Source organism: Quercus lobata, chromosome 6 (genome assembly GCF_001633185.2).
Source record: "Quercus lobata isolate SW786 chromosome 6, ValleyOak3.0 Primary Assembly, whole genome shotgun sequence".
In the NCBI taxonomy this organism is placed as follows: Eukaryota; Viridiplantae; Streptophyta; class Magnoliopsida; order Fagales; family Fagaceae; genus Quercus; species Quercus lobata.
Genome location: NC_044909.1, coordinates 47747924 through 47769985, shown reverse-complemented (window position 1 = coordinate 47769985; position 22062 = coordinate 47747924). Strand labels below are relative to the sequence as shown.

Genomic DNA, 22062 nt, shown 5'->3' with positions numbered 1-22062 from the left:
TCTAATTCTTTATATGGGAATTGGGTGAGTAAATTCGTGGGAAATGGGATCTTGAATAGTGAGTGTGAGATTTGGAATAGCCGAGAAAAAATAGCAAAATTGTCTCAGGTTCCATCAAGTTTGTACGAGCGAAGAATCGTACAAGGGAGGAGCGAACCTTCTATTCAACTGATAATTCAAATTCTGGTCTCATCTCTTAGTTCACCTCTCATCATGAAGTTCGTAGGAGCAAAATTTTCTGCATCAACCAACTTCAATTTCTACCGATGTCCACTTCACCTCACCAACCCAATCCAATTAAAAACCCACAAAATTACATGAGTACTCATAGGGTTTATTTTATTTTTTATTTTTTTGTTTTTTAAAAACATTCAAATTTGTTATGAAATTAGCCAACAAATAGAAATAGTTTGTCCAAATTTTAAATTTTCAATGGGGCCATGACCCCAATAAGCCAACTTGATATATATATCAAGTTTATATAAAATATTTTAAATTTTCACTTTTGTTTTTTTAAACATAATTATGTTTTAACCAACTTTTACTAAACAAGCTTTTAAGTTAAAATTACTTTCACACTCACTCTTAGTTGGATATCTATAGGTGTGGTTATGTTTTTCTTGGTGTATGATACTGATTTTTTTTTTTCTCCAGCTGTATTTTGTTTGTGTATTAAGAAAATTGACCACTCTCTAAAAAAAAATAATAATAAAAATAAATAAATAAATAAAAATGACCACAAATTTTCATTTCCCATTTATCCTTTTTGTAAAAGTCATATTTTGCGCTGATTGAGGAGACCTCTTGGACTTGGTGGTATGGTGGACACTGGACTGGCGTGGGGTAAAGTAAACGGCGACTTGCAGCAATAATTAGAGCCTAGTTGGCTGATTTGGTGTAAAAGTGTGAATCAGCTTTTATAGGGCCAAGGCTACTTTCCCTTCTAAATATTTTTTTTATTTTTTTTATTTTTTGGGATAATTTGGTGATATTGTACTAGTAATGTTGTTTGTATTTTTTGAAAATACGTGTGAGTGAAAAAATGTATAAAAGTACGTGTAATATTATTTAAAAACTGAAAAATGTTGCTTAAAATCACATAACAAATGACCCTTTAATCTTTTATAATTGATTCTAAAAAAAAAACTTATATATATTTATATATATATATATATATATATTTTTTTTTTCTTTCAATTTATTAGTTTTATTCAATCACAGTGGGACTAGGTTGTTCGTTATTGATATGAAATGACATTAGGAACAACATTAGCCTAGAGAGAACATGGAAGCTGAATACTGTCGCAAACCACCAAGATCAAGTGAGGAAGAAGATGAGTTGGGACGTAGTGTGAAGAAGTTTAAGGAAAGTTCAGGAGCAAGACAGTTTTCCCCTCCCTGAGCCCTAGTCAGTTACAAAGATAGTCTGATTGGTGATATCCCAGGTGCTTATGAGTAGGCTTTCAAGCTTGATAATGTATGAGATGATGGAGAAGAGTTTGATATGGAAGTTGAACCACTGGTTGAAGGTATGGCAGAGATAAAGTTATCCAAAGAAACTAAGGCTCCTATTAGAGCACCATGGGCTAAGGCTTTGATAGTAAAAATGTTTGGTAGAACTTTGGGATTCAGCTATCTCACTTTCAATATCAATGCCTTATGGAGACCCACTGCTAAGATTGATTGTGTTAATCTAGGAAAAGACTATTTTCTGATTAAGTTCTATAGTTCTAATGATTATGATAAAGTTCTTAAAGGAGTCCTTGGTTTGTTGGAGAGCATTTTTTGGCCATTAAGCCTTGGGAGCCTTATTTTAGAGCTTCTGGAGACAACCTAACTTCAGTTGCAGTTTGGGTGAGATTTTCGGAGCTTCCAAGAGAGTTTTATGATTTGGAAGTGTTGAAGGAAATTGATAGTGCTATAGGGCCTATTCTCAGAATAGATTCTTACAAGGCCATTGGTTCAAGGGGAAGCTACGCAAGACTTTGCATTCAGGTAGATTTTGATAAACCTTTAATCAAGTCGATTCGTATAGGGAGGATGGTCCAACAAGTGATGTATGAGGGAATTTCCTCATTATGTTTTTGTTGTGGATGACTGGGGCAAAAGCAAGAAAATTGCTGTTATTAGATAAAGCAGTAGGAAAGGAACAATAGTAGTCCATTAGAAAGCCGAAAGCATGAGAAAGTAGAGGAGCAATCTTCGAACCCAAACTATGGTCCTTGGATGTTAGTAACAAGGAGAGAGAACTTAGTCCGAAATGGACGAGCCAAGTCAGCTTTTAAAGAAAGTCAAGAGAATGATGTTAGCTCCAAGGGTAAAATAGTCTTTCAGGGGGTTAATAGAGAAGAAAAGAAGGCTGATGTGATAGAGAAATCCCCAAAAGCAGATTTGCCTTATAGCAAACCGGGCCACTCATGTGTGAGACTTGATGTGTTTGATCAAAGAGTAGCCGTTGAGGAGCAGTGTCTTATGGATTCACGCCAAAAAGTCTCGAGAAGTGGCATGGAGATATTGCAATCCCAGAGTGAGGGCATGAGAAGTAATTTCGCATCGGGCTCCAAAACCAAAAGTAAAAGAAATCTAGGAATTAAGAGTGCAAAATCTCTTAAACGAAAACACCCCACAACAAACTCGAAAACTCCATCTCCCATTCTTCCTTAAACTAGTGAGCATGGAGGCCAATTTTCAGGGAAGGAGCTCTCTGCCTTGGCCTGGGTGGGCGATTTAGTATCAAGGAAAACCTGTAAAAGTGACCGACGAGATCATTCTTCAGATCAGGGCAACATCGATGGACACTTTGGGGTAGTGCGAAGAGGTATTAGGGAAGGCGTGGAAGCAAATATTTCCTATCACTCCTATAAGCATCAGAACGGGATTTCTACCACTAGACCATCCTGCGTGGGGTTAGACTCCTAACCCTTGGTGGAATTTTATCACAGACATGCCGATTCTGTCTTGGGAGGAGGTGGAGGAATTGAGCAAGTAAAGAAGGCCATCTGTTGTGCTCCACTTCGACGAATTCGAGTGGATAATCCAAGAAAGGAAGTTGGTGGATTTCAGGGGAATGGTGACAACCCACATGGGGAATTACCCAATGCTAAAGCTAATGCAGATTCTAGCTCCTGTGAAGAGATGTGACATGCTAATCTATTGCAGAGAAGATGTAATGGGAATTCTGAAGTATATGATGGTTTGGAAATCGAAATGGAAGTATTCCAAGGACCTATTGAGGAGGATAGGATGGAGTATGGTGGAAGCAGCCACAATGAACCCTAGTCAAATTGAAGTATCTATTGGTTAATTTGTCTAGATAAATATCCTGATGTGGAATTGCAGAGTTGCTCTGAACCTGGATTTTAAGAGGCGGATTTTTGAAATGGCTGTGAATCACCGCCCTTCGATCATGGTAATTGCGAAGACTAGAGTAGGAGTTAGAGCTGAGGGAATCATAAGTGGATTGCACTTTGATGGTTTTATCACTACTAATACAATTGGGTATGCTAGTGGATTATGGATCCTGTGGAACAAAGAGGAGTAGGAGATTCATGCCACTGTAAAGGTATGTGCTTCGAACCTTTCTTGATTATTTTGAGCTATTTATGCAAGTCCTCGTATTGCTGAAAGGCATATTTTGTGGCCTAATATTGAGGAAGTTAGGCACTTGCACACACTGCCTTGGCTTATGATAGGTGATTTTAATGAAGTCTTTTGTGGTGAGGGCAAATTTGGGGGTAACCAAGTCAATATTAATAGGGCTTTGGAGTTCAAAGCTGTTCTAGACTTTTGTAGTTTTGTGGATTTGGGGTTTGCTGGGCCCAAATATACTTGGACCAATAAGAGGCAGCTTGTGGATTTGATTTTGGAAAGGATAGACCGATGTTTTGTTAACCTGCTATGGAGAGTACTCTATCCAGAAGCAGTTATAACCCATTTACCTAGAACATATTCAGATCAGCACCCGGTTCTAATTGAGTTATGCAAGCCCAATCCTGATAGGGCAAACAGATTGTTTTGCTTTCAAAGCATGTGGCTGTTACACCCAGATTTTTCTAGGGTGGTGAGAAAAGCTTGGTCTATAAGTCTGTGTAACTCGGTCTATAAGGTTATATCCAAGATTATAGTTAACAGGATTAGACCCTTTATTGGCAAGTTGATTGCCCCTGTTTGAACTGCATTTGTGCCTGGAAGGAAGGGTATTGACAACGTTTTGATTGCCCAAGAACTCTTCATTGCCTTAGATAGAAAGAAAGGCAAGGAAGGCTACATGGCCATCAAAGTAGACTTGGAGAAATCCTATGATCGTTTAGAGTGGAGCTTCATTTATAAAGTTCTTCAAACCTACCACTTTCCCCAAAATATAATCAAGGTGATTATGAGTTGTGTTACATCCACTAGGATCTCAATTTTGTTCAACGGAGGTGCCTTAGACCCTTTTACCCCTACAAGAGGGATTAGGCAAGGGGACCCGATGTCCCCATATTTGTTTATCTTGTGCATGGAGTTCCTTGGGCATTTAATAGAACAAAAGTGTGTGGTTGGAGAATGGAAACCTTTAAAAGCCTCCTGGGAGAACATAGGTATTTCCCATTTGTTTTTTACAGACAACTTAATTTTGTTTGCAAAGGTGGAGGAGCAAGCTTGTGAGGCTAATTTAGAAGTTTTGAACAGATTTTGTGAGGAATCGGGACAGAAGGTGAGCCTTGAGAAATTGAGGATTTATTTTTCACCAAATGTCCAAGAGGGAGTCAAAGAGGAGATCTGCACTAAATTGGGAATCCAAGCTACGAAAAATATTGGAAAATACCTTGGGTTTCCTATTAATCACAGAGGGGCAGCAAGGAATTGATTGAATTTTATTGCGAAGAGGGTGATGAACAAACTTGCAGGTTGGAAAGCAAAGTTTCTGTCCTTTGCTAGGAGGTTTGTCCTAGTGAAATCGGTTATGTCTGCAATACTGAACTATGTGATGCAAGGAGAGGCATTACCAATACACTTATGTGAGAATCTGGATAAAATTAACCGGGACTTCCTTTGGGGTTCAATTAGGGAAAAGAAAAAGTTGCATCTAGTTGGGTGGAATAAAATCATCCAACCAAAGGAAGAGGGTGGCCTTGGGATTCAAGTAGCAAGGGCAAAGAATGTTGCACTCCTTGCCAAGCTAAATTGGAGAATGAATCAGGAAAAGGAAGCACTTTGGGCCAAAGTCATCATGAACAAATATTGCTCCTTGGATAGGAGAAGATCTAGAGATCCTGATAAACTTCCAGCTTCTTCCAATTGGAAAGCTATAAAGGCTAGATTTCAAACCTTCGAAAATGGTTTTGGTTGGAGTGTGGGAGATGGAAGGAAAATTAAGGCTTGGTCAGATTGCTGGATTAGAGATGAGTCGCTTGGAGATTTGATTGCAAGGCCACTAACTCAACACGAGAGTGATCTGCTTCTGTTTGACTTACTCTTCGGTCAAGGGCAGGGGTGGAGATGGGAAATCCTATCCTTTGAACTGCCTCAAGATGTTAAAGATAAAATTAAAGCGATCCCGCAGAATCAAATTGGGAGAAGGGAAGATTCAATTCTATGGAAACTCTTAAAGGATGGGGAATTTTCTACGAGGTCAGCCTATGCTCTAGCTAATAACTCTCATGCCCTAAGCCCTTCTTTCCAAGGAGTATGGATTTGGAAGCTAGATATTTTGCCAAAAATCATTAATTTCCTTTGGCTGTGCATGCACAAGAGTGTCTCGATGAAAAATACTTTATTCTCAAGGGGTATCATTGAGGAAAACAATTGTCCGTTATGCAAGAAAATGCCTGAAATGATTGGGCACCTATTAAGGGAATGTATTTATGCCCGTGACTTATGGTATAAAGTCGATATTCCCCCTATGGTTGTTCCTTCATTTCAAGCCACTGATGATGTTAATGAGTGGCTTCGGGTCAACTGTTTGAGTAAAGCAATGCACCACTCCTCGGTCCCATGGAGATATGTATTTCCTTTTGCTATATGGGAATTGTGGAAGCATAGAAATAAGGAGGCTTTTGAGAATACCCCCCTTAACCTCAAGCTACACAGACCATGTATAAGCCAGGCAATGGAATACTATTATTGTGTGGGGAAAATCAACAAACAGAGGACTATGGTTGTCATCACGGTGCACTGGGAAAAGCCTCCCTCTAACTGGTTTAAGTTGAACACAAATGGGGCTTCGTGTGGTAATCCAGGGAGGGCTGGAGGTGGTGGAGTCTTAAGTGGCAGTGCAGGATAGTGGGTCAAGGGGTTTGCAAGGAGTATTGGGTCAAGTACAAGCATTATAGCCAAATTTTGGGCCCTCAGAGATGGTCTACAAATGGCCGTACAACTTGGTGTGCAAATTCTAGAAGTGGAACTTGATGCGAAAGTTGTTTTAGACTTAATTAATTCCAAAAACTCCCCTAATGCAGCATACTCATCCTTGTTGTTTGATTGCAAATTGTTGCTAGACAAGATTCCCCACACCACAGTGAAGCATGTATTTCGAGAAGCAAATAAATGTGTTGATGCAGTTGCTAGGAAAGGTTGTAATTTGCAGGAAGAACTTGTAAATTTTGATTCCCCCCCATCTGATGAGATTGATGCCTTAATGAGTGCAGACAAAAATGGGGAAAGCTTTTGTAGTCATGTTGTCACCAACTTAGCCATTTTGGCTGTCTAGTTTTATTTATATTTCCTTTAAACCAAAAAAAAAGAAAGAAAGAAAGAAAAGAAATGACATTAGATTCAGATTTTAGGTCCTTTTGTCGTCTAATAGATCATTTAATAAATCAGCTCTCATCTCTCACAGTCTCACGTAGACGGAATAGTACCATGGGGTCCAACTCCTGGATTTAGATTTTAGTGCTTTTGTTGTCTAATAGATCATTTAATAAATCAGCTCTCATCTCTCACAGTCTCACATAGACGGAACGGTACCATGGGGTCCAACTCCTGGAATTTTAGAAATATTTAATAGTGTATAATTGTATATGTTAATAGATTAAAATTGAAAATTTTGGTTACAAGAAATTCATATTTGACCCCCTAAATTGAAAATCAATCCCCAAAGTTTAAAACAAGCTCATATCTACTGTTAATGGTTCCATTCTAAAATAAAATTAAAAATTCTTTTCTGAAAAACACGGATGAATGTTGCTTTCTCTTTCTTATTCACTCTCTCTCTCTCTCTCTAAAACTCTTTTTCAACCCTCCTTTATTTTTTTCTCTTTCTTGCTCATGAGCCTAGATTTGTAGTGGTCGGCAAAGCTAATGGTGATTGGGAAGCTTCGATTCATAGTTGGGGAATCTCGAAATTGTGCATGGGAGGCGATGTTACACCACTAAGAGGTGTTGATGGTGGCTGAGGGCATTGATCTGGGTTTCCGCCACTTGAAGGAGCTATGTTGTGATGCAAAGATTTAGGTTACTCTTTTTTTTTTTTTTTGGCAACTAATTTGAGTTTGTGTTGGAGAATTTCTGCTTGCTTCGTGGTTGTATTTTGATTGAAATTTGAGAATTTGAGTTTTGGTTGTCAAAATTTTTTGAGTTTTATTTTACAACTAAACAAACCTTGCAAAAAAAAAAAAAAAATTTATCAGGGCATTTTCAAGAATTCGACAAAACATCTTACATCTGAAAACATTTTACAATGAAATAAACAAAGCCTAAGATGCCTATAGATTATGTTGGAATATTAATGAGAGTGGTGTGGCTAGTTAAGTGTTGAAATCTCATGTTAGATAAAAGCTACAAAAGTTAGTAGTTAACATAACATAACATAATTGAACCCTAAACTCATAGAGGTTAAGCTTTTGGGTTAAACGTTAATCTGTAAAATTTGTTAGAAATTGTCTTAAATTTCTAATTTAACTTGGCTTGAGTTTTTCTTGGTGAAAAAGGAAAGTCTATTTCTTGATAAACAAGAAAATTACTTCTTATCTACTAGAAAGAAAGATATTCCATGTTCATAAAAGAATGAATATTGAAGTTTTATAAATAAATAATGCCAAAAGGAATTGGTGGCTTTTCCTAAAGGTCCTCTACATGGGAAGAGACTTTGAATTAGTGTGTGAGAGCTTCACACACACACACACACACACACACACACAGAGATTTGTTTATTTATTTATTTGTGAGTTATCCTCTGAGTGTGTAAACACTTTTGTAATTTCTATTTGCTATACTGAATTCATCACCTAATACCTATGAATGTAAGCTTTTGTTGAACCATGTAAATCCTAGGTGTTTGTGTGATGTTCTCTTCTTTTCTACTATTTTTTTATTGAATAAAGATGCCATGTATTAGGTTGATTATTATTACTGGCAAATTAAGTGTCAAAAGTTTCAATTGTATTTGCAAATTTCCATGCATTCAATTCATTTCATTTGTAATATTATCAAGTCATTTCATTTCATTTGTAATATTATCAAGTCATTGAGGTTGAAGAGCTTAAGAAAAATTTCTGCTGCATTTGGAATCTCGGTTGAACAAAGTTCATTGTACGTATCAGGTGAGATTTCAAGAAAGATCATCAGGATTTGAATATCAATTACATAGAGAGCTTCACCTAAAATTCGCCTGAAACTCAGTCGAGCGAGATTGTCCAAAGTTTTCCTTATTTGATCTTCTTGATCACTCTTGTAGCCAACCAACTCTCAATTGTGGCTGAACAAGAATAAGACCCTAATTTCATATGAACAAAAGCTAAGACTACCAATAGGTCCAATATCCTACAGAGCAATCCTTATAGTCTCAAACACCTTAACCCTCTCCAAACTTGCATGCATTTGAGAGAAGAATCAATCCAAACACCTTATCATACCTTGAATGTACGTTGTGGATTGGTGCAGGAATTTGGAAACCAGAGACTTCCAAGAAATCTTCAAGTGGCCTTAAAGTTTCCAAAAGATCAAATTTACGGATGGTGATTGACTTGCATGCCAGAAGTTATTGAAGATAAAAGACTGTTAGTCTATTGATAGCAAAAGTTGGGAGTTTGGATACAAGAATTGAGGTTTTGTAAATTGTTTTGTATCGCAATTCATATTGGAATCGGTTTATTGTGCAAGGCCCCGGAGAGGTTTTTCCTGTTGGGTTTCTCTTCATAAGGTTTGGTTACCTTTAGTATTTTTTTAACTGGACTTATTTTTTTGTTTTGAATGTACAATGACAAGTAAAGACTTTGTAAAGACTAATGATGTTTGATCCAAATTATGATCCAATCTAAAATAATATTGTTACAGTTTTTAATGAGAGATTAAGGTTTTTTGATGTCGCATTTTAGAGAGAAAAACTATACTATCGTACTTTATATTTTTTTCCTAAGAATAGTAAAATTTCTGCAATTCTGTGGACGTAGGCAACTTGCCGAACCATGTAAATATTGCCTTATGTGTGATTATTCTTCTTTGGCGTGTTTTTTTTTTTTTTTTTTTTTTTTTTTGTATCTCATAGGTCTAGGAATTTCGCACATATTCCCATCATCACTTGGGGAGCTTTTTTTTGTCATCGAATCAAGTAATCCTATATACTAATTATTCAGTATAAATAATAAGATCATGTTAATTGTGCAAGGTCATGTTAACAGGTGTTTTAAAGGAATTATCAATAAATTATATTAAGAAAGTGTTGACATTACCTTATAAAAAAATATAAAAAATTGTTGTATCATTTTTTCAAAAAATATTTTTAAAAATAATTCTAAAACAATGTATTTAGGACATTTATTAACTTTTTCCTCTGCTAATTAATAAACCATGCAACCATCCATTTCAAATAAAATATTCTGATCCTAAAAAGAAATAATGGTACAATGCATACTCACCAATGCCAAAAAACTCCGACAAGACCCCAGGTGTGGATGTGCCACCACGGGATGCATGTGCATGTCTTATATATTTTTTAAGTAGTAGATGAAATCATAACAAATAAATATTTTGTACCACCATCAATTAATGTCATGAACATATTAGATCTTATTAGTTTTATAATGCATTTATCCAGGGACGAACGCAGGATTTTAAGCTGGGGGCTAGAGATAAGCAAAATTTTTTTTTTCAAATACGCATCCATATAATATTAATAAATTATCAACCAAGACAAATACCCAAATATCATTGTTTCTTAGTATATTAAGATACAATCTACTAACAAAAACAAAAGATGCGAAACACTATTGTTTCTTAATATATTAAGATACAATCTCCTAACAAAAACAAAAGATGCGAAACACTATTGTTTCTTTATACAATCATCTATGAAAAGGGAACTCGACGCTCTTTCAAATCTTCAAAATCATCTACTATTGAATCCAAACTAAATGTCGAAGCTATATCCTTTTCAATGTATAACATCAAAGAGTCATTCAAAAAGTCATCTTCCATTTTATTTCGAAGTTCAGTTTTGACAAGTTTCATAGCTGAAAATGCTCGCTCTGTAGTAGCAGTAGAAACTGGAAGAGTAAGCACAAGTATCACCATTCTATAAACAAGTTTGTAGTGTTCTGAATTTCCAGTTCTCACTAACCATTGAGACAACTCAGATAAACTTTTCAATTTTTTGAACTCTGGATCTTGGAGTACATTATGCTCAAAATGATAAAGCTCCTTCTCCAACACTTGTTTGTCATAATCTGTGAAATCTTGTGGATAGAAATTCTTTACCAACAAACAAAGATCACTAATTCTGAAAGATTTTAATGCCTCTCGAGGTTCTAAAGCTGAGCTAAGCCTAAGCAACTCCATTGCATCTTCATTAAACCGATAATTTAGTTCCTATAGTTGAGAATCTATTGTAGCATAAAAAATATTTACTCGATAATGATGCTCATTTGTAACGTTATCTGGTTGATTACGAGCTCGACCTCGCCTCGCAACATAACGAGCATTCATATCCAGGACATCAATGCGATGCTTCTCACAAAATGATATCACAGTGGTGAGTAAGTCATCCCATCCATCATCTCTAAATTTTTGGATAAGTGCTTTAGTAGATGAAACTAAATGCATAGCATTTAAAATGTCTTGAGATTGGCTTTGCAAAGCTTGACAAAGTTTATCAGTGATCTCCATAGTTTCCTTCTCAAGATGCAAGATGAAAACAAATTCAAATGAAGTTAAACCTTCATAAGCTGACTCTCCTTCTGCCCGATTTTCTCCATCAATTGCACCATCAATTATATTTTGTAAAACTTCAACAGTTGAACTAAACATCCTTAATAAGCTAGAAACTGATCTAAAATGTGAACTCCAACGTGTTTCTCCAGGTCGTTGTAAAGTGCCAATTTGATTAAGTCCACTTCCAGCCTCAAGCTCTTCAAGATCAATCAAACGTGCTATTTCATTAGCATTGGCAACTTTCAATTGCTCATTGCGCTTGCATGAAGCACTAACAATTTTGATAAGAAAAAGCAATGTAAGAAAAAAATGACTAATGGGAACAACTTGTTTTGATGCTTTTACTAATGCCAATTGTAAGCGATGTGCAAAACAATGGATATAGTAAGCATATGGGCAATCATTCAAAATCAAAGCTTGTAATCCATTCCACATACCTCGCATGTTGCTTGCTCCATCATATCCTTGCCCTCGAATATTTTGTATATCTAAGCAATATTGAGATAACAAAGAATATATCCCCTTTTTTAGAGTCAAAGCTGCAGTGTCAACAACATGAATAAGCCCAAAAAAGCGTTCTTTCACAAAGCCTTCTGCATCAACATATCTAAACACCACAGCCATTTGCTCTTTCATGGACTCATCACGAGCTTCATCAACCATTATGCAAAACTTTGCATCACCAATTTCTTCCCGAATGGCCTTCTTCACTTTAGTTGAGAAAACATGTAGAATTTCCTTTTGAATCCTAGGTGATGTGTAGGTTGCATTTTTTGGAGCTTTTTCTATTATTTCAGCAACCTTCTCATTCCAAAAAGTCACAATACCCAATGATTCATGAAAGTTCCCACGATTTAATGAACTAAAACTTTCATCTCGACCTCTAAAAGCTATAGCTTGAAAGGCAAGATATCGCACAATAAAAATTGTGGCCTTCAATTGCAACCGATTATTTGCAATTTGTTCAGTAGTGAAATGATCAACTACTCTTTGCAAATGCTGCGATTGGTTCATCAAATCCTTACACATTTGCTCAGCAACTCTATGAGCTGAGTTAGGATCTTTTCCTATATGAACTTGAAAAGAACAATCTTTGCCCCCAACCTTTTTCCAATTTCTAAATCCACCAACAATAAATGCATTTTGTCCCACAACCACATTTGGATTATGAAAGACAAAGCAGGGTAGACAATAAGCTGCATCTGTTGTAGGAGAATATTCAAGCCATTTTGAATTATTTCTATACCAAGAAGCTTGAAAACTACGATTCTGCTTTCCACTTTTTTTGAATGTCTCTAGAGGAGGTTGGTGCGGACCTTTTTTAATGTAAGCCCGTCGAATTTCATCACGTTGATTAACATGATATTCCCATATTTGTTTGCGTGTTCCGGGATCATAATCCAAAGAATCAAGGTCAATTCTTTGAAATTGTGATTGAGAGATTGGAACATCCGCATTTTCCGGAATTGGAACATCCGCATTTTCCGGAATTGGAATAGCAACATTAGTTGTTGGCAATTCCACGTTGACTTCAGAAGAATTTGAAGTTGAACCTTTTCTTTTGAAAAAATCAAGCATTGTAGTTGATTTTTTCATGATCTACAAATAAAATAAAAATTATATAAGAATTACCGTTATTTTTTTTAAATTTGTGTGATAATTTCTTATATTATATGATTTATTTTTTTTCTTTTTGTCTTTTGTCTGCCTTTAATATCTTTGTGTTTAAACTGCCTTTATTTATGTCTCTGTGTTGTCTCTTCCTTTATTTATATCTTTTATGTTTTTTGTATCTTTGTATTGTTTCTTGTCTTCATCTTCCTAATTCTGACCCACTAATCCAAATATCTAATGAATCCCACTACAGACAGTCAAGCACTATTAACAAAAACTTTTCTTAACTTTACCCTTTTTTTTTTGTTTTTTTGTTTTCTCCCCTGTCGCTTGTCTTTGCCCAAACAGCAACTCCACACCACTTTTCCCTATTCCCTATTATTATGTCCAACTAATGTCCAACACTCCAACTACCAGTCAACAAAGCATCTGACTCTATCTATCATTCTATTTCTTTTATCTATATAATGCAAGGCATAATGCAAGGCAGCAAGAGCCACAAACACAGTCACAAAGCCAAAAACCCAAAAAAAAAAAAAACACACACACAGTTCAGTTCAGCCGCAGCACAACACAAGCACCAAATCACCAAATCAGTTATCAGTAAAAACTAAAAACACAAACAAGAAACACTCAAACACCACAAGCACAGCTGCACAGTTTCTTTGATTCTCAGAATCTCAGATCACAGATTCACAAGGTTTTGAAATTTGAAGGAAAAGATAAGAGTTAAAGAGTAAATACCTGATTCTGTGAACTGTGATTCTGTGAAGGCTCGAAGCTGGGCTGGGCAGATCGGGAAACGGCAACCAGCGGCGGCAGCAGCAAGTGGATCTCGTCTCACGTGGCGGCGTGGGTCTGGCTTTCGCCGGCGGCGGCCGACGTGGGTCTCGCTCGAAGCAGCTGGGTTCGCACTCAGGGACTCTCTCGCTCTCGTCTCGCTCTCTGTCTCTCTCCGTCACGGCGGTCACGGCGACTGGGCGACACCGCTGCCTCTCTGTCTCTCTCCGTCTCGCACTCTCGCTCGTGGCTCTCGCCTCTGGGTCTCCAAACTTTCCTTTCTTTTTTTTTTTTTCTTTTTTTTCCTTTGGTTTTTGCTTTGGTTTTTGCTTTCTCCGTTGGTTTTGGACTGCTGAGGCTGAGATTTTTTCTCCTTTTTTTTTTTTTTTTTTTTTTTGTGGATTGACATGGGTTATGGCCTTATGGGCTCTGCTCTGAGTTGGTCGGATGATGGGCTAGGGGAAGGGGGGTTCATGCTGGATGATGGGCTAGGGGAAGGGGAGCCGGAGCAAAAATGTCAGGGGGGCCCAAGCCCCTATTTTTTTATTTTGGAAAAATTTTACTTGCTAAAAATTTTTTTTTTTGGGCCCAGGGGGGGCTCGGGCCCCCTTTGCCTTGTACCTGGGTCCGTTCCTGCATTTATCACCTGACACTTTTAATGCGATGGTTACTCCACAAATATAAGTGCTTGTAAGGTATGGGGGTAAGGGCTGGGATTCAAGTTTTCAGGAGGGAGCTTCACACACATATAAACTTAAATTAGGTTTCTACTCTTGTAAAAAAAAAAAAAAAAAAAAAAAAAAAAAAAAAAAAAAAGGTGTGGGACACTCCCAACCTTTTGTCCCAATCCCTTGAGATAGCACAGCTAGAGATTTTTGATAGATATTTGTGACTAGAGTCTGAGTTAATAATTTAAACACATGATGTGATATTATTGGCTGAGGTAGTCTTCTTGGTATAGTAAATAATTTCTCACTTGGTAGTTCGTAATTTAAGGGTTTTTTTAGTCTCCTTTTTGTTATCTATACTATATATAAGAGGATCTTCTTCTTTCAACTAGACTTTTATATGGTTCAAAAATATTTTTATTAATGAAGGGTAGCTTCATTTACAAATAGAGTCATAAATGTCAAATAACAAATTTTATTTTGAATTCAAAAAATAGAACTCCTAAAATTTAGGATTTTTTTCCCATTATGTTTAAAAAAGAAATTACAGTTACTACTTATCTCTAAAGTTTATCATTTTTATTTGTTTGAAAAATAAATATACATATATTTCTAAATTATAATAGATGCAAATTATTAACTTTTATCTAAAAAATTATTCTTATTTTGATAATCTAATAGTTGAGAGTGACAAGTTTGAATTCTGAACATTTTCATTGAAAATATTAAGAAGTGCTAGTTGAGTTATAAGACTTATAACAAAATCAATATTTTTCATGGTTTAGATTAAATATTGCAAATTTAAAAGTGTGTCCAATACCACATAATTTTAAATTTCAAGTGAAATAAAGATTATATTTTCATGAGGAGGATAATGAGAATGCATAAGGTAATCCATCATTTACATCCAACACCAAAAAGGAAAATAGAACAGTAAAAATGAGTTTTTATTTTAAAGATAGTTTCAACTTATGGCATCTGTTTCTGATAATTGTTCTTTATCATCAAAATAAGACACCAATTAGTTTTGGTATAGGTTAGGGCTGTCCACGGGTCGGTCTGGGTTGGGTTTGTGCCCAACTTGGAACCGACCCGTCGGAATCGGGTGGGGAAAAAAAGCACCCGCCGCCGACCCGCTGAGTAATCAGGTCAGGCAGTTCAGATTATGAACGGATGGCGGGCGAGTCAGTCGGAGTCGTAGATTTGAGAAGACGGCGAGAAAACGGTGAAACAAACACAGATCCGGCAAAGAAACCCATATTTCGGCGATAGTTTTCCAGATTCCGACGATATTTCCCTTAGATCCGGCGAAAATCTAACTGGATTTGATGAGATTTCTCAAGATCCAGTCAAAATCTCACTGGATCGAAGGGAAATGTCGTCGGAATCTGGGTTTCTTCGCCGGATTCTGGAAAATTCTTGCCGGAAACTGGAAATTCTTGTCGGGATCTGGAAATTTTGGCCGGAACTGGAAATCTTTCGGTCGGTTCGAGTTTTTCGGGTTTTAGGGGAGGAAAACCGAAACCGATCCGCCGGAATCGGTTTCTGGTGGTGAAGATTCGCCGCCGACCCGCCGGAGCAGTTGGGTTGGTCGGATTTGGGTCGGTTCCGGTCGGTTTTTCGGGTGAGTCGGGTTACCGGATCAATCTGGACAACCCTAGTATAGGTAATGATCAAATACCAGATCTCTTATTCGATGATAAATATTACCAGTTGAGCTAATTGGAATCTACAATTGAGAATAAGTTGGATTCAAGTAATTGGTTCCTGATTTCTAAATGGGACCTAAAATTTCTAAATTTAGCAAGCAATCTTTGATCAAGAAAATCACCTATAGATTCCACCTGTTACTGTGGATGCCTGAGGATCGAGGACGGAGTTGAAGAGATGCAGTACTAATGTGGGGATATCATGTGCCCGAAGAGGAAATTCGCCCAAGGAGAGGAGGGGATGAGACAAAGGACTTTGAGGGGTTTCAGGTGGGAAGAATGGTTTGAAGAGAGAGAATTAGTGAAAATAGGGGAAGTTTCCACTTTGGAATAGCATGTTGCCTCCGCATTAAATGGTGGGCAACAACTTTATCAGCTGTATTGATGAGGAAGTGACCTGAACAGTATAAATCATAGCTAAGCAAACTCCTTCTACCATCTTCTTCAGATGTAAAAAGAGACAAGTGTCATGAGGAGAGATTAGTTTGGTAAAGATGAAAGGTCAAGATGTGAAGGAGGGAGGAGTATATAAAGATAGTGTTTTCAGAGAAAGAGGAGGGCCAGACACAAGGATCAAGAAATAAAAAAGAAACAAGAAGAACATTGAGAGAAGAGAGTTGTAAAGTTGTGATCTACAACTATGTTTTACGTTGACTTTATTCCATGACAAAAAGTATTGTAATTGCTTTAATTTATTTCCTTGGATTTTGTGGGATTTTATTATATTGGGTTTAGTATTAAGTTGGTGAAGACTCAAGCTTAATTGAAGATCAGTGCATTTCGCGACTAACTCACAAGAAGTTCGTGAGAAGTACATGATTGGAAGGGCATGTGAGGAGTACATGACTGGAAGCTGAAGAGTCGTGCTAGGCTGTCATTTTCGCGAGTGTCTCGCGGGTAAGGCCATCTCGTAAGGTAGTCGCGAAATATTCTGCCTGGAGGATTTTTATGTGTGACTTCCTTACCCTTCGCCCATACTATATATACCCTCATTACCCACAAATGTAGAGGAGGCCATTCAGAGAGAAAAACCCTAGATAGGTTTTCTACAACACACACACACTCATCTTTTAGAGAGAGAGCTACTCATCCTTAGAGAAAAATCATTCTTGTCTCTTCTCCTTCCCTCTCCCATTGTCATACCTTGAGAGGAGATTTGTATCCAAACACAACCTACACCTATTCAGAGTGTAGAGAGTATTTTGGAGTTTGGGAAGTTTTGGGGAATTGCCAAAAGAAGCCGATGAGGCTTGGCAGATGCAATCGGGCGTATTGTGGGATCCGGAAAGTTAGACAAGACACGGTTCTGTGAAGTCTTGTTGGAGTAGGAGCTTGAAGGTCTTAGGTACATTGGGTAGATTAGGCTTGGAGGGTCTCTTGCTATTCGTGTATTCCAACTTATTGTCTAGTAGATCAATTTACCGCTTGGAGAGCGGCGGAGAGGTTTTTCGCCGAATTCTTCGATTTCCTTTTCGATAACACATCGCTGTGTTATCTTGTGTTTGCATCTCTCTTTCCTTACTTTTGTACTTTACTTTTATTGTTTGTTGTTCATGTTTATGCACTAGAGTAGTATCGGTTGATTGCGCTTCATTTACTCTTATTTTCGCACTTAGATAAGTTAGAGTAAAAGTAATCTAGCCGTAATTTTAATTGGGGTCTAAACAGCTCTTGTGTTTTTAACATATTTTCGAGCTTTCAAGAGTGAACAGTACAATTTTCTGTATAACATTGGCCTCCTCGGGTAGGCTTGTAAGGAGGCATTTGCTCATCTATTCTATAACATTAGCCCTTTCTTCCTTATTTTCATCCTCGGGCAGAGGCCCCTCTTGTTGTTTGTTTCCCTCTCTTATAAATTTATTGATTTGAGCCAAGGTTGGACTGTACAACTCACTGTTCTAAGTGGGCTTAGGCCGCCAGTTTATTTGGTCCTTACAATTACTATTTGTTTGTCATAAGATTTTTTTTTTAATTTTTTTAATAGTTTATTTGCTTATATATTGATTTTCAAGCCTCACAAATTTTAAATAAAACTATATTTTAACCAACTTTCAACAAATAAACAAATAATTTTTTTCTTTTTTTTAAACCAAGTCTAAGAGCATTCACATTACACTAAAAAAACCCACTACATAAGGGTGTCAAATCTAAAAAAAAAATTAACACCTAGATACGGTGACAATTTATTGTAGTTAGATGGTAAACAAAAAAAAAAAAAAAATTATTTAAATGAAAGTTAGAGTGGGAGAGACTTAAGTGGTAAAAGAAATAATAAAGAAAGAATAAAGAAAGAATATTTAAATGAAGTGGCAAAAAATAGAGTATTTGATGAAGAGTGTATTGTAAAGTAAAGTGTCAAAATAAATAAAGTAGTTTTTTAAGTTGTTAAAAGTTAAACTTTTTAGCACCGCTAATGTGAATCTCTAAAAGATAGGTAGAAATGCATTGGGACTAGGAATGCATAGTTTAGTAATTTTGAATAACATATAGATTACAAATAGATTATAAAAATTTTATAAAAGCCCCACTCAAATTCATTATTTTTGTGAAATTAATATATGAAAATTATTTAGTGGATCTTTTTTTTTTTTTTTTTTTTTTTTTTTTTTTTTTTTTTTGGATACAAGATAGAAATTCGATTATGACCTAATTTAAATGTATATATGTGTGAAGCTCCCTCCTGGAGATTTAAACCCGAACCTTTGCCCCTCACACCCCACAAGCACTTATACTTGTGGAGTTATCACCGCAATCTAATATAGCTATATTTATGACATGTTGCTAAAGAAAATTTATTTTCAGATCCTAAGTAAAATACCTGTTGGGTATGAGATAAAATGTTATATAATGAGTTTTAGGATTTATCAACCCAGTTACAAAAATGCACATTTTGAATTATGTGTTTAATATGCTTCATTTTATTGAGTATTTGATTTACACCCCCTTATTTTATTGAATTCTATTGATTTTTTTTGGACATGAAAGATTACAAAGTCAAATGAGATGTCAAGTGAAAACGAAAATAGAGTTTTTTGATAAATTGATTAGGATGATAATTTCCTAAAATTAGTAATATTCATAGTGAGATTGATTCTAATAAAAAGAATTACTAACTTCTAAACCATATAATAAGACTCATCATGCCAGTTCGGTACAGCCAAGAATAGCGCATTCCAAATATTTTTGAAATTACCAAATTGCCCTAATTCTTGTAAAATTTAAGTTAAATTGATCCAACAAGTTTCTAACCTAAAAAACTTAATAATAACTGGGGGGAGCTTGTGTCCAGTGGCCAGTGCCACTGGACGTGTTGTGATGTAGACATGTGTCCATTATCAGACATGTGTTCGTGTCCATGTCTGTATCCTAATGTGTCCAGTGGCAACTGGCCACTAGACACAAGTCATTCCCATAATAACAAAAGTAACCTTTGAAAGGTGTTAAAAAAAGTCGACATCAAAACTAGACAACAAATATATATTGTTTTTCCTTAATTTCTTTCTTGTCACACATGTCCGCGTTACAATATGTCCAGTGGCCAGTCCACTGGACACAAGTCATTCCCATAATAACTAAAATAACCTTTGAAAGGTGTTAAAAAAAGTCGACATCAAAACTAGATAACAAATATATATTGTTTTTCCTTGATTTCTTTCTTGTCCATATCAACCTCGAGTTTTGAAATATAAAATTAGTATAAATCTCGGCCACTTGAGTAGCATCCTTGACATGGGATTAAAGCTTTTAGGTGCTTTCTTCTTTTTGTCACTTGAAACAATGATGACAATGAAAAAATCATTCTGTCGAAGGGGATTTGCCTTGTTAATTTATATTAGTATATATATTCATGATCATTAATTTTTCCTTAACTATTGCATAATAATCTATAAATCAATCTTATTATAATGGAAGATATTCTCATTAAAATCACTATTTTAAAAAGTAAAGTATGCTCTTCTTTACTTTCTAAATGTAAAATAAAATCATCAATTGGATATGTTGAGAAACAAATAACAAGAGATAACCAATTTTAAAATCAAATCATTAATTGTATCTATTGACAAACAAATCACAAAAAATATACAATTTTAAAATCAAGAAATAATAAACTAATCATTCAATCAATTAAGATAAATACTAAATTATGAGAAAAACATAATTGAACTCATATTAAGATTCCTATCCTAGTCAATTGATATGAAGAAATAACAATTAAATTATTAAAGAATAACTACTATGGAAGAAAAAAAAAAATCAAATCTTTAACAATATTTCATCCTCAACTTTAATTGAAAATTTAGATGCTCATATTAATTAAAATAGAACACAAAAAAAAAATATCAAACATTAAACTAAATAATAAAATTAAATTAAATTAGACTAAAACAGAGAAGTCACAATGCAATTATTGAGAGAAAAGTCATAAAAGAAGCCACATGCGGCACTGCGTTCCAGCCCTGGCCGCAGCCTCCTACCCTCCCGAATTTTTCTATTATCTTCTTAACTAAACCTAAGGCTTATATAAGAGAAGTACCGCAACATTGTCCTAAAAATGCAAGTTGGATTAGCCTCCTTTTTTTTTTTTTTTTGTGTGTGTGTGTGTGTGTGTAAAAGATAAGGTTATATTTGGTAATAGTTTTTATTTTCTAATTTAAAAACTTGTTTTTGGGAATATAAAGAAAAAACAATTTTCTTGTATTTTTGAAATCAAAAACATGTTTAGTTAGTTGAAATTAAAAAAATAGTTTTTTGAAGAAAAAAAACTAAAATATGTTGTTATTATGATTTGAACTCTAATGCTAACTCATTAAATGAGACAGATTTATTAAATCAAATGCATGTTTTCTTTGACTTTTGAAAACTAGAAATTGAAAACAGTCTTCTGTATGTTTTCAGTTTCCTTCACAAATTAAGTTTTGAGAATAATTTTTGTTTTCTGTCCATTTTAAGTTGTCAAACAAGTTTTTTAATTTCAAAAATAAAAAATTATTTTTGAAAACAAAAGATAAAGGAAAAACAGTTACCAAACATACCTCCATTTCTATTACTTCATTTTGCTCCTTATATTCACGCAACAAGCTGACCATAAGCCCTTACTTCACAAAACCCAGAACAAATGTGGCCCAATAAAAACTCTTATCAATTTCGTTGGATTAACGGATAGACCCATCAAATTAGAACCCTCAAGCCTGTAGATCTCTTATCCCATGAAACTTCCCTAGTTTCTTTTATTTATTTATTTTTTCTTTCTTTTCCTGGCTTTCACGTGTGGCTTTTAAGTTGGAAAAACCCTAAGAACACATAAAATGACATAACTTGTATTAGACTATCCATGTGGCAAACTATGAGTGGTGGAGAAAAAGTGATGAATCCATATAAAAGTGACAAACAGTCAATCATAGTCTAATACATAAGATAGTTGTGACAATTCATGTGACACTAAAATTACTCCTTAATTTGGCTGGACAATTAGCCCACTTTGTAATTCCACATGGTTGCACTGAAACTTTGAGGATGGTTTCTTCTTCTTTTTTTCCTTGTCTTTTATTTATTTTCATTAACATAAAAATAAGGTTAATTATGCAAATATGAGAGTACTTTATTGTATATATTTAATGCACCTCAAGAGTCAAGAGTCAAGCCTAAGGTATACTATTTGCTCATCTAGTTGTTCTACCTTCTTAGCAAACCATTCTGACCTATTGGCATACAACTTCCTTTTGTGGCACTTTCACTTTGTTTTAGAGTTTCTACCGGCTAGTCCTGTGTACAGTCCCTTGTGCATGCAGTCTTGGCAATTCAACATTATGCTTAAGGCTTGAAAATTGTAGATTTTTTCAATAAATGTTACAATCATCTCAAAATGAATAGCCGTATCTAGAGCATGTATCTATAGCATCGCAAGAATTTCCAAGTAACAATGAGAAATCTCCATCTTAATTTCATACCTTAGCCCACTCCTAAATCTAGCAATAGTCATACATTCGTTTTCTGCAAATCTAGACATAATGAATAAATTCTTATATTTCGTTTCATAATCAATCAGACGCATGTCATCTTGCTCAAGGGTAAACAAATGCTTAAGAACAGAATCTGGAAAGTGTCGTTGAAGAATTTCTCTTCAGTAAGCATCCTATTGTCTTGCCAAGCCACTCCACTTCTAC

At 35.5% G+C, this 22062-nt stretch overlaps 1 protein-coding gene across 1 annotated transcript; it reads right to left on the bottom strand.

Annotated features, from left to right (window-relative positions):
- Nucleotides 1-6906: 6906 nt before the first annotated feature.
- LOC115950397 (zinc finger MYM-type protein 1-like) lies at nt 6907-20937 on the bottom strand. The gene is made up of 5 exons (XM_031067601.1): nt 20932-20937; nt 13291-13351; nt 11133-12680; nt 10315-10760; nt 6907-6963 (listed from the first exon to the last, which is right to left on the bottom strand). The coding sequence occupies exons 1-5, from the start codon at nt 20935-20937 to the stop codon at nt 6907-6909; spliced, it is 2118 nt and encodes a 705-aa protein (XP_030923461.1).
- Between the last annotated feature and the right edge of the window lie 1125 nt (nt 20938-22062).